General features: G+C 39.1%; 1 protein-coding gene across 1 annotated transcript in view; it reads left to right on the forward strand.

The window, feature by feature from the left end:
* il34 (interleukin 34) overlaps window positions 1-18,593 on the forward strand; it is a 45,945-nt gene that overhangs the window by 11,084 nt on the left and 16,268 nt on the right. Inside the window, exons 3-6 of the mRNA XM_044357318.1 lie at window positions 10,006-10,109; window positions 11,006-11,083; window positions 11,470-11,547; window positions 12,968-13,075. Of these exons, the coding sequence (XP_044213253.1) occupies window positions 10,006-10,109; window positions 11,006-11,083; window positions 11,470-11,547; window positions 12,968-13,075 (368 nt within the window). The remainder of the gene's footprint in view (window positions 1-10,005; window positions 10,110-11,005; window positions 11,084-11,469; window positions 11,548-12,967; window positions 13,076-18,593) is intronic.

Here is an 18,593-nt window from a genome sequence, read left to right on the forward strand (position 1 = left end):
GCTATAGTTTTTGTTGTAATTAAACCCACCAGCATGTGTAAACTTGCCTATAAGTGTGTGACTGCTCCTGTGTCCCCTGAGGAACAAACCTTGTTGCAGTCTCACTCGCTAACATTTCACAGACATCATGTGGTACTGCCATTGTGCCTTTTCTTGCTTGCTAGATAATTTAAGCTACCTAGAAATAAAAGACACACTGCTTTGTTGGTCTTAAACCACACAGTCTGTTCTCTATATTTTCAAATATATAAATACAGAGCAGGGTTCCTGTTTTGTTGAATCTTGATAGTTTTCTGTCATGCTAAAAGTTACTTTCTTCACCAGTCACATTTATATTTAGACTCTGACTTTTGTGAAAGTATTTTAGAGCTGCAGAGTTGGACATTGATCCATAATCACTCACTGCGGTAACTTTTTCACTAAATATTGCTTAACAGTGTTGTTAAATGGATCTAAAAATGGATCTAAACAGCTACTGCATATAAATAAAACTTTCAAAAATTATTTTCAAGGAGACAGGGCTAAGAATAGATATAATAATACACAAGCGCATAATATGTGTGTGTGCATGTATAAAAGGATATGAATGAACAACAGGGCAATCTTCAGGTGAAGAAAACCAGACCTCTAGGAAGATTAAATAACTGTGTTTAAATTAATCTTTCACTATGAACAGATCACAGCTACACAACTGTCATCACCATATCATAGAAAAGCGCTGATTAGCTAAACAAGGATAATATTTTTCACAAACATTCCCCGCTGGCTTTTCCTTTAGAATATTGACCTTTTGAATCCTTTTGCAATCCACTGTACTACCTTTGGTTTTTATGTCCAACACCTGCAGCCGTTTGTACAACCTGACGGTCAATATCTAAAGCTTTTCTTCTGTGCTGACAGTCTGTGATTGATATGCAGTCATCATAATCCTCTGCAGACACAGTGTAATGCAATCTTTTCACTGATGATTGATTTGAAATTTCAAGATAACAGTCAGTCTACTGCAAAAGCAGTCAGACATCTGTTATATATTTGCATCAGATGTTGCTGTAGTAATAGCAGAACACAGTACAAAGAGAATATTTCCATATTCCCTTTGACAAAAACTTATTAAGCATGGGAAGGATAATTTAGAAAAAATAAAATAAGACATGTTCAGTGTGACAATTATTTATATTTTTTTTATCTCAAGTAAGTTTCCATTCTTACATATTGAATGGAAACTAGATGATGGTTTCCATTTCTTATCACAAGTCAATAAAAATGCTCTAGCTTTAACTTGTGAGTGGCCCTCCATAGAGACAGCAAAGACAGATGGGTTGCAACAGAAAGAAACTGAGAACTGACAGCTCTTCATCATACAGGCACAAATGCCATCATTTGTGCCTGTATGATGAAGTGTTAGGTCAGTGTAGCCTGGCTGTTCATCCGGTTACTCATGAATGCTTTATGGTGGTAATATACAGAACAGTCAGAATAGTCAAGATTGTGCGTGTGTGTGTGTGTGTGTGGGGGGGGGGGGGGGGGTTCAATTTAGGTTATGTCCCATCTGAACTTAATGGAAACATAACCTTGCATTTTCATAAGTGAATAATCGATTAATAATGTTTTGACATTTTTCAAGCAAAAATGCCAAGCATTTTCTGATGTGATGATTTGCAGTTTACTTCGTCATATATGACAGTAAACTGAATATCTGAAGGTGTTATTAGTCAGACAAGGTATCAAACAAGCTAATTGAAGGCATCACTGTTGTCTCTAAGAAACTGTGAATGCAATTTTTTCACTATTTTTCAACATTTCATAGACTACATGATAAATGGAAAATAATCAGCAGATTAATTGATAATTGAAATAATCATTAGTTGCAGCCCTACTTGAAATTATATTATTATATGTAAAACCACAGCTAAAACAAAAACAAAACAAAAACATCACTCATTCTTGCTTGCAGCTTAAGCTGTGGCAGATAGGGTCCACTTTTAGCCTAAAATAATTAAATAGCCAACTGAGTAAGTAATCAAGGTTTTGGTAATTTTTTATTTTACTCTCCTCACATACTGTTGCCTACACAGCCAGAAGGTCCAGCGTTCAAACCACACCAGGGTCAAGTGAGGCCTTTCTCGAGTTTGCTAGTGTCCTCCAACAGTTCACCTAAGGCATGCAGGTTAGGTGAACTGGAAACTTTAATCTACGTTATGTGAATGTGAGTGTGTTTTATCACTGTGATATACTGGTGGCACGTCCAGTGTTTCACTACCTCACACCTAATGCATGCTATGATAGGATCCAGCTGTGCAGCAGCAGCCCTGAACAGGATAAGTGAGAGTAGACAATGGATGGATTGATAAATGTTAGACAGTGTTTAAATCAGATTGAGGAGGAGTTTAAGGTCACGTTGTGTCACCCACAGATTTGAATTCCTTCAAGTTCAAGTCTTTGGCTTGGTTTCAGTTCTTCCAAGAAGCAAGAGAAGACTTGTGGAAGCATGAGGAGATTTTATGTAATTGCAGGCACTAGCACAATGTTGGTGTGTAGATAGATCGTACTGTATGTTCTAGCATCATACATCAAACCCTGGCAGCTATAAAATGTGATTTTTTTTAAAAATCTTTGGAAACCAACCTATTTTTCAAACCAACTGCTGTAGCTCATGGTAAGCGTTATATAAGGCTTTATGTGTTGTGACCGCTGGTCAATGCATTTTCTTGTGCAGAGGCTAGAGTTTCATTCAGTGTGGCTTGGAACATGTAGTCTGCTGGACAGAATTTTTTTTGTGCTAACATAATCCCAAAGTGGACTGGAGCATAAATTGTGTGTGTTTGTTTTTTTTTTTTTTTTTGAGTTAATCAGAATATAAATGTAGTGTATTTTTAGTGCACACTACCAGAGGTGTATTTTTGAGAAAAACAAATTGATTCATTCTCCTCTTCAAAAAGTACTCCTCTTCTATCTGCACATTAGGCATAGTAAGGCATGTTGTATATATATCAGGCAAGTATAATACAGAGTACATAAAAATGTAGTCATTTTTGTGTTTCAGTCTTGAAGATCAAGACGTAAATGCTGCACCGTATCAATGTCACATCATTCCATGTATTTACATTCACTATATTCCGAATACTTTCATGTCATGGCAAATTTATTGTGGACACTGGAGTTACTGGATGTAGATCTAGAAAACCAAGAGCAAAGAGTTAAAGGTGTATATATGCATATACTGGATAATAGGTCTATGTCTCAGCTATCCGGGGGGCTTTTGGGGTCTCGCAAGCAAGGTGGTCCTCACAGCCATTCTCCTGTCACCTTTAACAACCTAGTGTTAACACACTGCAGAGGTCCTGGAAGGTCATTACTCTCTTTGTCAGCATACTTTCACTGAGTATGAAGCTGATCCCATACAAGATAGTAGTGTAATGAAGTGCTGAAAGATAAACGACTGCAACTATGTGGCATAGCATGTACATTATGTTCTGCATCACAGATGAGATGTTTACACTGCAGAACCACATATATGGGAACTGTTGTGTGTGTGTGTGTGTGTGTGTGTGTGTGTGAAGGATTGCTTAACAATTGTGGTAAGCCATACATTGTTACTCCAATTTGATTGGTTTCTCTGGGTTTTTCTACATTTGAGTATTATAGAACAGCTTTCCTTCTATTAGCCTCCTCCCCTCTGCAAATACAGGATCACATGCTGCAGTTTGGTAAACATTAATCATACTGACTGTCTGACGTGATAAATTACAGATATGAGTTTCCTGCTATGGGTGCTTGTGTGTACAGTTGGGGTGTTGAACTGAAGGTGAATCTGTTTAATGTAAATGTTTTTGAGGGAATGTGAGGAAGGCAGAATCCAGAATTGGTTGATTGATACTGTAATCCACTGGATGTTTTTTGCAAACACAAATTCCATTAAAAGGGAGATTGTCTTCTATGTACATATTAGAGGACCGTACTCCTAACTCCTGACAAGATAGATTGGTCACACAGTCAGAGGTCATTCTTTGGTGGGGGTCTCCAATACAGAAGAGGGCACTGATACAACTGCATATCAGTGTATGGTGGTGTTTTGTAGCTATTTCCCTCCCTGACATAGGTTGTATACTCTGTTAGATGTCTGCTTTAACATCTCACACTCTGTTGATGGTAGGATTTTAGTAATATTGCTACACGCCGGCAAATTGGATTAACGATCAATTCCTGTCCAGCTGTGACTGCTTTCAGCAAGTCTTTGTTGTCTTTAAGAGAATATGTTTGTCATTAAAACACTGAAGCTGAGGCCAGTATGATTCTTCTTTAATCATTTCTGTTAGTAAATTGCTCTTGCAGTACTTCCAGCCTGGAACACCCAAATGGTCTTAAATATTGCTTCCCTACAGAAACTTGTGAAGTCAAGTTTGTTACCTTGGAACTGCGTCAGGGTCTTAACCTGGATTAAGGGTGGTTGATGTGGAGATCAGAGATGTTAACAGAGTGACTGTCTTGGTTGAAATAATTTAGGAAAACCTTTGTTGGTTTGGTGTGGGCTCTCAGGATCTATGAGAAAGACTGGTCTATTGAGGAAAGTTTGGCTGCTGAAACAGGCCTTGCACCTCAGTCTGCTGGGTTAGGTTAAGTGGAAACAAGCCTCCACTGTGTGTGTAGCTCAACAAGGTGCATGGAGAAGCAGAATAGCCTAAAAACTATTTCCACAGTCAACAGAGCTGCACACAACTCCAGCACAGGAATGGTTAGCTCATAGGGAACTGCTGAGGTTGTGTTTGGCCTAGGAAACAGAATGACACATTTTTACCTGTGGAATGTGAAGATCTTTGACCACTGACAGTGACTCCTGCCATCCATTCTTCAAATATGGCCTCAGGCAGAGGTGAGTCCTACTTAATGTCATCAAAAGAAAGCTCCCAAAGGATCTGTCTCCCTTGGGTATTGACAGGGGCTAATACCCCCAAAGGGTCAAACAAGTTCTTAACTGTAGAGGGCAAATTATGCCTATTAAAGGGCTTAGGTTTCAGGCATGTACAACAGGTCTTGGCAGTCCTCTTATACTAATAAACAGAGGATAATTAGCTGTACATAAGCTGTCTGCCAGTTTTCTTTTAAAACAGGGAAAGACTCTGATGATGCTATTATTGAGGTCAAGTCCTCCTGACAGGAGAACATCAGTCACAAACACCTGTCACCTGTCTAGAGATACCAGTGCTCTTTACAAACTGGTTGAGGGGGAATTCTTTATTGTTAGGGAGTCATTTACACTCTTGATGACTCTTAACATGTATCTTATTTGGAAGTAATATGAATAAGTATTGTAAGAGTTTTTGGTCAACATACAGATTCATTGCGGACAATTTGCAGTAGCTGTCAAACTGATGCATGGGACTGTACAGAATGTTTATTTCATTTTCTAAAGGTGGCAACATTGGTTGATCTATCCACTACTTTGGTCCTGACTGAAATATCTCACCAACCGTTGGATGACTTGCCATTAGATTTTGTACATATATTCATGTTCCCCAGAGGATGAAGTCAACTTTGGTGATCCCCTTACTTTTCGTCTAGTGCTACCCAAAAAGGGCTGGCGCACTCCTTCAGACATGCCTGTCGGATGGTCAAATAGCTTCATAAACCCCTCCCCCCACACATTTCCGGCAGTGGATGAGGAGGGACTGTGCAGGGCCATTTCTGTAACTTTGACACAGACGAGACAGCATTCACACCCACTTCACACAGGTATTTGCCAGCTGTGTGGATGTGAGAAAGGGTATACTTCTCTCACTAGTTCTCCTTTTTCATTCGTGACGCAACTATTTCTGTAACTTTTTATTTAAACAACCGAGTTCAACACTATGACTACCTTCTAGGAGAGACTGTCTGAAATAATGCTCTGTTATCCCCACATTTAAACGATATCGCATCTCACTTGTTCCCCTCCCCTCTCTATGATGGTCAGCTTTTCACTCCACCTTGGCTCTGTTGTGATCAATCATAAATCAAGCTTTAATCTTGTTTTCTGATAGCTGATAGTCCCCCCCATTTGTAGAAGGTATTACAGTCCAGGGAGCAAGCCAAACAAGTGCCACAGCACTGCATACGGTACATTAGTCAGCTTGTTGACAATGATTACAATTAATCTTGGCCAATAACATGAAGCCACTCACTGGTTGCATGTGTTATATAATCAATGTTGGCTTTCCATCCACTACAATAAGGAAAACCTGTTTAACCAATAAAGTTCTCCTGGCTGTGAGTTTGTGGCACAATCTGATCCAACAGACTGAATCACACAATGAAAAGCTCCAACTGACAGTAACACTAACAATCTAAAAATCTCTTTCTCTCTCTTTCTCATACACACAAATACGCACCTACATACACACACACACACAACACAGGCATTTTCATGTGTATAAACATGTGCTGACATGCAAGTTCAGATACATAAACACATTTTATGAAGCATTTAAACTTTCTCTGAATCTTTTATGTGAATAGTGCATTGATAATCAGCACAATGGACTGTATATGCTCATATGAATCTAGTCGAGTTGAACACTAACTACTGAGATACTGTGCCACTCAATTTGTTTCAAGCACTAAATGAAAGGGAGGTTGTTCCATTCAAATCTACCAGTAATATAATTTATTTTAAACATTAATAATATACTGTACATGCGTCTGAATTTACCAGAATTAATGTAATACAATTTAAAAAGCTGTTAATAGTCAAACCAAAGTAATGGCCTTTCTTACATGTGTGGCTTTTGCATGCTTCATCTTACAGTGATGAGTGTGTTTGTCTACACTCTTCACACACAAAGACTTCCAAATGGTGTTGCAGCACTTTCATTCACCTACCTGGGGTTGAGGAGACTTTTTCTTCAGACTGGCAGCAGCATATTGGCCTATGTGAAGGATCAAACAGGCTTTGGATTTGTTTGTTTTTTTTGCAATCATTTTCTCTTTTTAAAATTAGCTGCATCTGTAGCTACCAGAGGCTTATTGCTTTGGTTTAAATGGGCTTGAATGAGCTGTGATTGACAGACTGTGTTGCCATATTGCTGCAGAGAGCATTATAGTACCTATTTGTCAAAGGTGACTATGCTGCATTCTTTGGTTGACAGGACAAATGTTGTAGATCATAGATACATCTGACCTTTTAGCATAGCAAATTATTACTTTTACTGTGAAGTTTTCTGTGGGTAACAAGCTTAGAATATAATGAACTCTTTCAGGATAAGAAAAAGATGCGTTTGTTCCTGAATAGTTGTTAAAAGGTAACAAAAGAGTGTAGTGAGAATGCTGTAGAGAATAATGTAAGGTTAGTTGCATACCCTTCTGGCCATATTCCTGTTCAACAATATTCCCACTGTGCCAAGTGAACTTTTTTAAAGGGGTGATCATCTTTGTTTCTCCCTCTCAGAGCACTTTTATTGACCAGCCTGTTTTTGGCAAGGAGCCAGTTTCAGTCAATTGTAAATCTCTCACGTCATGCTGAGTGTATTACACGTCTGTGAGTAAGAGGAGAAATGAGAGCTGGTGAGAGAACAGGAAATTAAGGAGAAAGAGTAAAGCTTAAGTGCAAATAAAGTAAGTTTGTAGAAAAGTGCATATGACTACACACAGTAGCCTCCTATTGCTTAGCATTTGTCCTTTTAGGGAAACCCATTTATAGAAGAATGAAGATGTTTTCCTCATTAAGGTTAAGATTCAATACTCGTAAAGATAAAACACAACTCACAAAGCATCTAACCATTAAAATAGCTCCTGGGCTGAAGAACTCTGAACAGTATAGAGGATGACTTTTATGTTGCAAGGAGTTTGGCCCTTATTCAGCTGAATGAGCATGTTTAACAGGCAGGAGAGGCTATCAGTAACAGAGAGTTACAATCAGTGTGGCTTACTTTTTGCCTCCACCTTTACATTTCTTCTTCCATATTCAAAAGAACACAGGCTGATAACACAAAGGGAAGCGAAATTCCCAAGCACCAGAATATATGTGCATGTTGGCGGTCAGTTGGCCATCAGTTTTAACACTAGTTCAAATTAAGAGCTCTCTGTCACTATGAGTGACTAGTGAGTACAAAGAGTACAGCCCCTGGGGGTTGTAGGTACCTTAAGTGACTTTTTCCAAGGGTCTGACCCACTGGTCAAGACTGACAGTGACTAGTCTTTAAAACACTGCTGAACATCTGGAGACCATCAAGTCTTTTTCATAAATAAACATACTTATGTCAGTATATTTTTCCAGTTCAGTGTAAAGAATAATGAGATCTTCATAATTCTTTACACTGAACTGTCCTCATTTTCTTTAATTTGTTACGTAACACACAATAGTAAGTAGTAAAAGCGTCTTTGGTGATCAGACCCTCATTATGGAGTAGAAACCATATTAAACCAGTGCAGTGATTCCCTTTTCTGTAAGCTATATCTACACCTGAAGAGCTTGTTTGGGGACTAAATCTGAAAAAACGCTGGAGGTGAGGTGCATCTACGTAGCACTGAAATGACAGCTGACAGCGTCCCAGAAAAGAAAAGTATCAGCACCAGCAAGATGAAGTCAGATAAGCATCAGTGGTAAATAGTGGGAGCAACCAAAGACAGATTCAGTTGACAGTGAAGGATTTGCGTAAGAAGAAAGCATGTAAACATATGCAGTTAGTTAAATTAACGCATATGAAGATTTTACTACTGGAATAGTTGGACATTTTGGGAAACGTTTGGGATGTTAGATGAGACGATTGATACCACTTTCATATATGGACGCTAAATATGAAGCTACCAGCAGCAGCCAGTTAGCTTAGCTTAGTACAAAGACTGGAAACAGCTACCTGTCCAAAGCTAACAAAGTCAGCCTACTAGCACCTCTAAATAACACAAGTGTAAAAAAATGCATACACATTTTTTTCTTTACTATTTATATTGGATTCTGCTGGAGGACATTTGACTGTAAGAAAGAAGGCTAAAAGAAAGAGAAGGGAAGGATCTCCTGGCAAAGAGCCATACCAATGACAGAAGTCATTGTGTGATTGCCAGTAGAATAGCCTGTGTTCCAAATATGTGACTGTGGAAAATATCACTTGTTTGCTTAATTGATTAGTTTATCCTGAAGGGGTGAGTCAGGGCAACTGGAATCTCATCCAAAATACCTCTTCAGATCAGAACTGAAGTCTTCAAGGATCTGAAACTAGTCCAGCTGCCCTTGCCTTAACCCTGCTGGGTAGACCATGGCTTGCATGACTGAGAATCCTCACAGACAGATTGATTTGTAATCACAGGTTAGTGGTTAGACTACAGCTGTGACAATTTGTCCATGAATTGTTTTTGTTTTTTTAATGGAGAAATGCCAAATATTTGTTGGTTGCAGCTTCTCAAATTTTAGGATTTGAAGCTTTTCTGAATGTCCTTGTGTTTTGGACAGAACAAGACATCTGAAGACATCCCCATGAGCTCTAAGAAATTATATGTTATTTCATTTTCATTATTTACTGACATTTTACAGACAAACATTCATAGATTAATTAAGAAAATAAATAGCAGATTAAGTGGTAATGAAAATAGTTAGTGGCAGCCCTAGTTGTAATCATACAGTCCGCCAACTCTTACTTGTGTTAATAAATGTGAAGGAAAAACATCTATCTACTGTATATTACCAATATGTTAAATAAAATTTAACATATTGCATTTTGCCCCAGAGTGGCCTGCAAATGATTTTACAGACCTGCTACAACTTGCTACAAGCCTGTACACAGAAACATCTACAGTACACACAGGTATTGCTTACACATGCACAACCCTGACCTATTTAGTCAAACCATATACAGTAGTTAAGCCAAACAAGTAAGTCCTCTCTCTCTATGTATAGAAGACAGACTGTAAAGAAGACAGATCTATATGTAGACTGTGTGCACATACTATCTGCTCAAGTTCTGTGACATGCTCAGCATTTGACGCTCTGTAAAAAAAAAAAAAAAGTGCAGTTATCTCATGCTCTCTCACTCCTTGTAGGCCTGCTTCTGCTAGTGCCTGTTCTGATGGCCCTGACGCCAGCCAGCATGTGCACCCCCTTGAAGACACTCAACGACAGCCTCAGCCACAGGCGACGGTACATGGTGAGAGAAAATTTGGCATGTTTGCAAGCATGTCACAGTGAATGTGGAGACACATGTACAGTTGCCTTGTCGGTGGAGGGTCAGTGGTCCTAATGACTGGCCCAGCTGGGGAGGTTAGAGCAGCGGAAGTAAATGAGCAGTACACTCCTGACCCTTAAAGACAAACATCAAGGTTCAACCTAAGAGGAACATATCATATTCTTTAAATCATCACTTGTTTGGTGTATTCTAGGGGTCATTTTTAGCAGCTTTGTCCACTTCTACTGAAGTACGTGACTTCCTGCCAGTCCCAGAATGACTTTCAACTGATCCCAGCCAAATAGACAATAACAGGAGGACATCAAAAATAAAAATTGTAACAGCAGCAAGAGATAAAGATTTTCCATTTGCCAAAAAACAAAACACTGTTTTCTGAATAAAACTGTTTAAAATGCCAATTTGGTGAATGGTGGTAAGTGTCCCAAACAATAAAATCAGGTCTATATGGAGCAGTGCAGTCCCTCAATCCATCATGTACAATATACTGGATGCTGCTGAATGATAGATTGTCATGAAGTGGTATTTTTTAAAAATTGCTCTAATTGGCCTTACTCAGGCCCTGCCCTTACTAATCCAAAATTGGATTAGTAAGGCCCTTACTAATCCAATTTTGATAGAACCTGGGGAAATAACATCAATACTAATGGGCCTAGATGGGGACTTAATCATAAATAGAACATGACATATTTATGGTTTTTGTGTTACTGAACTTGTTTATAATTTTGAAAGAATGTGTTTAAATTTACTAGTTTTGATAGTAAATGTCACAATCAATTACTCAAACATGTGAACAGGTTTCTGATTTATGAAAAGCATATGCTCATTTTTCTCTCTCTTTCTTTTTATTTGTGTTGCAGAAGCACAACTTCCCCATCAATTACACCATCAGAGTTCATCAAAAGGAAGTCTTTAAACTGTCAAACATCAACAGAATGGTAAAAGTCGCACGACACTGTCCCTTGATTTATTGACTCTCTTCCTTCTCTTGTCCAAGGGGATGGTGGGGGAGATTCCTCACATGATGCATTTATATGCTCTACTAGTCTCACAAGTTTGCCATCAGAGGTCAAACAAAGGTCTGGTTGCATGAAAACATATCCAACTACACCTGAACCTGCATCATCAAAGTTTAAATATTCCCCATCCTCTCTGTTTCTTCCCTCCCTGCATGTACATGGTTTAGTGCTACATGGTGATGCACTGTAGCATACATGCTGGTAAAATATTGAAATAAATGTGTCATCCTTTGTTCTTTGACATCCTTCTTCATGTCACAGATTCACATAATCTGATTACAACTCTCCTCTCCTCAACCCATTAGAGGTTACACGTGGAGGGGTTGGACGAGTTGGTTCTCCAAAGGTTGTGGTTCCAGGTTAACCAAGGAGTGTTAAAAAAGGTAGGAACACAGTCTGCATCAAGATGCAATTTGTCAAAAAATTGATTTTTTATCCCTCAGGAATAAACATTTTCATTTATAATTAGTCATAACTGGTTTAATGTTGCTTTTTTTCCCCCCAAATCCTGAATACCTGTGCAGGTGTGCATTTTTGTCTATTTCTCATCAGTCATGTCCACTTAACTTTATCATTCTTCATTTTGAATTTTTGAGATAGGGAATTAGATTGTTACATACCACAGGACATTAAATCATTAAATCACTCAAATCAATTGGTCATTAATCATTCAAATTTAATTGCCTTAAATGGATGGAAAAAATGGACCCTCCTCACAGAAGTTGACATACTGACATTTTGTCCTTGCGGGTCATTGGATCATGCTGTTGCTAGTAAAAAGTATTCAGTTTATACTGTGTGTGTCATTGTTGCGTGTTACACAAAACATATGTTGTCATTAACTGACAATTTTTGTTTCTTTTGACAGCTGCTATAAAATGGTCATTTAAATTGACTGAAGGTCATAAATTGCTAACAACCAAAGAATGACTAGTGTGCAGCCATTGACTATGTGGTATAAATCAAAAGGCGCTCAGATAGAACCAGGCTGCTTGATTTATAGCTTTTTAAATGAGTCCTGTTTACAAAGTAGTGAGAGTCTGCTTGGGCCTAGTGTGTTATCTCACAGCTGAGCGAGTTGTAAATCTTGATCCTGCTGGGGGCTTTGTGCTTTTGTGCAAGTTCTAGAAACACAGAGTAACAGTGACTTACCTGCTTCTGTACTTTTAGCAGTGAAAGAGCTTCAGATGGAAATCACTGATTCAACCTCTTTTGTTTTATGAGCATGTTAAACTGTGCTCTACCCAGTTCTATTTACTTGTATCTAAATGTAAGAGGAAGGTTATTCTTTACAGGTAAAAGGTAGATGGCAAAGTTTCTACTTGTTACATCCCAACAGAATAAATCAAACAAAAACCTCTAAGATGTCTCATACTGTAAGTGACTAATTACAAGTCAGACCCTTCACTTCTTTGTGTGACCACTGTTTGACTTTCCAGTCTCTTTCCACAAACGTCCTAGTCTGCCTTTTGCCCTCAGTAACCAAGTGTTTTCTTAAAATCCTCCACATGCACAGAACAGACATGGCTATTGTTGGTAATTACACACAAGTCAATACTTTACAACTTGCAAACACTACTACTTTCTTTAAAAAAAAAAAAAAAAGAAGGTTTGTTCAAATATATATTTTGAATTTCAAACCTACATTTAATTGATATTTTCTACAACACATTTAGTTTTGTTTTTGTACAAATGAGTCAACAGTCTGAACTGAGAACATAGTTGAACTTGTTGTTTGCTGTCTTTGAATTTATCAGAGCATCCCCAGTGTTAACATAAACTAAAGACAAATTGAAATTACAGATCATCCGGGTTATGCCAGAGAGACATCCTTCACGACCGTACACTGCTGAGTTGGAAAGGCGCTTCAGGGATGCAGAGGGAGTCTTTGTACAGTCGCATCCCGCTGAGGTAAGGCAAAGTTCATGTATCTGTACCAAATCTGTATTCAGTGCCTCCTCACATGAAGCAATTCAATGAGTAAGTGAATTTCCCTCAGAATGTAAGGGTCAGAGGATATATGGCAGGAGAGGGATGTCACATTGATCCTATTTTTCAATATTGAGAATGAATGACTTTATCGTTGGAAAATTAAATGCAGCTTCTATTTATGATCCAACTAGAATTCAGTCAATGTGGATTTAGTACACACACTGATCATTCAGTGAGTAGTGTATGAGGGATTTTGTGCATGGTAATGAGTACTGCAACGGTCTGCTAAATTTAGTTTTGCTCTGATGGTGTCTCATCAATGCTGATATTTTACCAAGAAGTCAACTGTGTGGGAGAAACTCAAGCTCAGTTTATTCAGTCTGAATATGAGTCCTCAATGTTAAACCATGTTTGGACCAGTGTTAGCAGCGATTTAAAGAAAAATTTTTAAACAAGTCTTTAAATGCCAGGCATGGACAATTTGCATACGTTTACATCAGGCGTGTAGCCAGTAATGGGCTTGGGCAGCACTGGCCAACCCACATTACTCACTGGGCTTCAGTTGATGTAATGTTACTGCCAAAACAATGGCTAAACAAAGTTCTTTACTGTGTCATTTAAAAAAAAAAGCAAGAGTTGAGGAAAAAGACATGGCACCACCTCATCCACCAAGTCCACCCACCCCAGGTCTTCAGACTCATTAGCCCACAAGAATGTTTAGGTTTATCTGCAATTGATGAACCACCTTCATAGCCAAATTTGAAGGTATTTCCCTGCACTTCCAAGAATGGACAATCAAGGTGCTTCTCATCAAAGTGGTATGGACAGTTTTCTTGGTTTGAATACAGTGTAAACTAGAAGAGTGCACTCAGTAGAGTGCAGATCTCCAGGTGTGTACGGTCAAGATGGCGATCAAGATGACAAAAATGGTTATGTATTCATCTTGTATCATGCCCAATTTCAGTGGATCTTAACATGGAATTAATCTGCAGATGCTCCGGTTCAAGATGAAACCAAACTTTTCTATGGATGTCAGGTTTTGAGCCACGACAAAGGCCAAAATGTGGCCTGCAACAAACTAAGCCTAGCTGATTGCCAGAAATGCCTTTTGCTATGTTGTAATGCATATCGTAAAATGGCGAGGACTGCTGAAAAGACGTAAGTCTAAGCTTTACGACAGATTCATAAGGAAGTTTATCAATATTTAATATTTATTTGAATTCACAACACAACCCACTCTCAAGGTACCAAAATTTGGCACTAGTTGATCTAACGTGGCAACATGGCACGATTGGTTGCCCCTAGTGGAAACAAGATTCCAAACTGAAGCAGTTGTTGATCACTTGCGGGGAGAAAAGTCGGCAGTCAATGGCATTATAAAATAGGTTTTTCAAAAGTTGTGAACCACTGCATCGACAAGAGGTCCTTGAGCATACAGTCATACATGTGCACAAAAAAGGATGATGGGTCCAGTAGTATCCAATATTAGCTGCAGACAGATACACACAGACATACACATGACCAAACTCATGATTCCCTCCAGGCTTATGCCTGGAAGAGATAATAAGGACACACTTTTCTGTAAAATGTGCAGACATTTCCCCAGCCGGGCTGGCAGCCCATTTGCGAGAAAGAGGTTTGTGGACTGGAAGCACCTACGTCAGGCATGTGAAAAACACCAGACATGCGAGCCCCACTCCGTTTCACTGGACCAGTTTCAAAGCTACAGGGCCAACTTAACTGCAGGCCGGGAAAATGTGTTAAATCAAATGAAGTGTGATGCCATGGACTATTCATTTATCGAGAAGAATCAGTACCATCTAAAAGGATATTTTGGATGTTTTACTGTTTTGTGCCAAGCAGGACATCCCCCTACATGGACAAAGGGAAAATGCAGATGCTCTCAATAAAGGAAACTTTATAGAACTGTTCAAGTTCATGTGTAAATATGATCCACAGATCCAAAATTGTCTAGAGCAGCTGCCCAGAAATGGAACTTTGATGAGCCCAGATGTTCAAAATGAGCTGCTGGAGTCAGCAGCCTCCTTGCTGTTGTGCAAGATCAAAGCAGAAGTCCGTGAAACACCAGGCACCTATTATGCCCTTATGGCAGATGAATATAAGGGCGAGTCAAAATGTGAACTCATAGCTGTTTGTGTGAGGTATGTTCACGCAGGGAAAATCGGGTTCAATGACACAAGTGACATGAGCGCAAGAGAAGATATTACTGGTGATTGAACCGTTGCAACTTGATCTATTTCTGTGCGTTGGCTTCAGTTTTGATGAGCCCTCTGTTATGTAAGGAAACTGGGGAGGAGTGCATGTGATTCTAAAACAAACTTTTCCTCAAGCCATATATGTCCACTGTAATTCTCACAGATTGAATTTGGTACTTAAAAGTAGCATCAAAGGTATCTGCACACGTTAGCACATTCTCTGAGAAACTGAACAATATACACAGTTTCATGACAGGCAGCAGCAGACACACAAGGTTTGTAGAAGCGCAGAAAGAGCTCCATCCGGGACGCCCATACTTGGAACTTCAGCAATCCATTAGTGCTGGTATACTGGATGAATCAGTATACTGGTTTTAATTTCCCATACAATATGAATTTTTCATATACTGCCATACCGGTGCATAGCTGATAGAATTGCTGTAACTCTTCACTAGGCAGCAAAATATATAATTGCTGCACAGAGGCAAGGGCAAGCTGTGTAGAGTATATTGAGAGGGAACCCCTATTAACTGTGAAACCTTCTTACTAATGGATATAACCTTTTAAAGCAACAATTAACGACCAACAACTTACTCTGTTTATAACACTTTATACACAAATAATTCTTAATTTACAAAATTACACTGCCGAATGGCATGCTGGGTACAGCTCTCTAGCTAGCCAGGTAGCTCTGTTATTGAGATCTGGAATTAAGATTGAAATTTGGGCAAATGAGGCCTCGCATATAATGATGGTTATCAGGGCAACCTCCCTCAGTCTCCTCCTGCTTTAGAAATAAACATGATTTTTACATAAATCACCTCAAAAGTTTGTTTGTGAGTCTGAACGAAAGAAACACAGGTACTAGCTGCCTGTAGCAGCATTATGGCTAACTGCATAGGGAACTACATCCTGGCACTGATGCCAACTAAGCAATTTTGTTGCTAGATTTAGCAACTTTTCAGACTACCCTGGCAAGTTTATTTTTTCAAAAAGCGCCTAGCTACTTTTAAAAATTAATTGGAACCTTTTAACAACTTCTGAAGGTGACTCAAATGCTAAAATGCATGCATTTTCCCTCTAAATGACAGAAAATGATTTTCTCTGTCACACACTCTGTCACTGTGTATTCTACGATGCAGTTTTTCATCATTACGTAATGACATCATGCAATGACATCACAATGTTAATTAGCAACTTTTAGCAACAAATCAACCTGCCTGTAGCAACTTCCCCTGAACGTTAGTTTGCAACACTGGATCTGGGGCAGTTTGCATGTCAGTTTGTTTACGTCTGAGGCTGTGGATAGCTCAGCGTCTGTTCATGCTAGAGAAGTAGTAGCTTAGTAGATTAAATAAAATGGTTCATGTCAGCAATTTTCCAAACTGCAAGGATAAAATGACAAGATACACACTGAGCAGTTTTCACGGACTACCGCTGGATGATGAAATTTACTGTAATTCCTCACAGTTACGTGTTGTAATAGCATTTTTCTGACCTTGTGAAGCTGAACATTTGGTCCAGCCAGCCTTGCTCTTTTCTTCCAGTTGATTTTGTGGAGGTCCCAAATCTCCAGGACGACAATGATGATAAACGCTGTAAATCAATGTGTAGCAGTTACACTGCTGGGATTATTCTCATCCATGGACACTTTTATAGTTTCCTCGGGATACTTCTAGATACTCTGAATCTGGCAGCAACAGGTCTGACTCTGCAGAAAAAGTTTTCCTCTTCAATCTTCAGGAGAGCAGTGACCACAGGAACACCAGCAGTTTCTGAGGTAACCATTACTGTATGTTGACTTTCCTGATGGTCCTGTTGCCTTCCTGCCTCCATTCTTAGTTTTTCCTCTTTCAGTTGTTTAAGCTCCTCTCTCAAATTGGTCATTCAAAGTGAAATGACTCACAATCATCTTCATAGTAGTCCATAATCTGTCATTGCACTTAGGTTTTTTTTAGTTTCCTTAATGTCATAATGCTACTACAGGCAGCTAGTTCCTGTGTTTACTTTCATTCAAACTCAGAAACAAACTTTTGAAATGATTCATGTAAACTCTATGTACTCCTGACAGTAGAATAAGTCACTATAAACCTGTATAAAGGCCCAGTCATTCGCAAAAACAAACAAAAAAAACCATCATGATATACTGTGAAACATCTGAATCTTAAAAAATACCATGATACAAATTGTTGGTCATACTGCCCAGCACTACGATCCATAGATGCGTGCTGGAGCTACAAAATAGTGACATTACTCAACGTAATATTGGAAGTACTTGCAGAGTGTGCTGAAAGCAGTGGTCAATTGAAGGTTGAGGCACAGTCCCTGCTCCAACAAATACAAACAAAAAAATTCATATGTTTACTCATCACATTTGGGAAATTATTTCAGACGAGCGATTTTGCCACACGGGTTTTAGCCCAACATTGTCAGTCTCTGAGTCCATCGACCTAACTGAGGGACTAAAAGAGAGCTTTGCTCAATTTAGAGACAATTCAGAGTGTGATTTCGAACAAGTGTTCAAGCTAACAGAGAAGCTGATGCAGAAAAATTAAATCATGAGCTGGGACATCACTGCTGGGGCAGAGGGATATGGCTGCCAGCGAGGCCTGCAGGATATGTGGTCACAACTACTTTGGGGAAAAGAACAAGTATGAGAAATGATGATGACTTAAGACACATCTGGAACGATATCCTTGAAAGACAGCTAACAGGGCTGGACAAATGGTTCCAGGAGGATCAGTATGGAAAAATGAGAGCAGCAGGAACTTTTCTCCCACAGTCTAAGACATTTGCACAGAAGGAGTCTCCGTGGACTCCGTGTGATTACCATGACATCTCGGTTGAGGATACTGAATTAACAATTGAGCAACTGCATGGGGACTGGAATTTCCATCCCTCATGGAAGTATTGGACATTTGTGCTCCTGACATTTTTCCAACACTCAACCAGCTACTTTGAGTCATCATCATACTTCCCATGACAGTGTTGAAAGACCGTTCTCCACTGCAGGTCGGATTAAAACGGACCTCAGATCATCCATAAGTACTGTCCGTCTCAACAACTTGGCCCTCTTGTCCTTTGAAAAGGAACTCTGTGACTCTTTGGACTATGATGAGATCATCTCTGTATTCAATGCTAAACCCAGGCGTTTGCGCATTGTTTTGTAGGCCATGAGAACAACAAAGGTAGGCCTGTTGTTACTCATTTTTCACTGATTCATATATGCCTGTGAAGGGATTTCATGTTAAGTAATGATGTGTTGTGTATTAGCCGTATAG

This window comes from Thunnus albacares, chromosome 7, assembly GCF_914725855.1.
Source record: "Thunnus albacares chromosome 7, fThuAlb1.1, whole genome shotgun sequence".
Lineage (NCBI taxonomy): Eukaryota > Metazoa > Chordata > Actinopteri > Scombriformes > Scombridae > Thunnus > Thunnus albacares.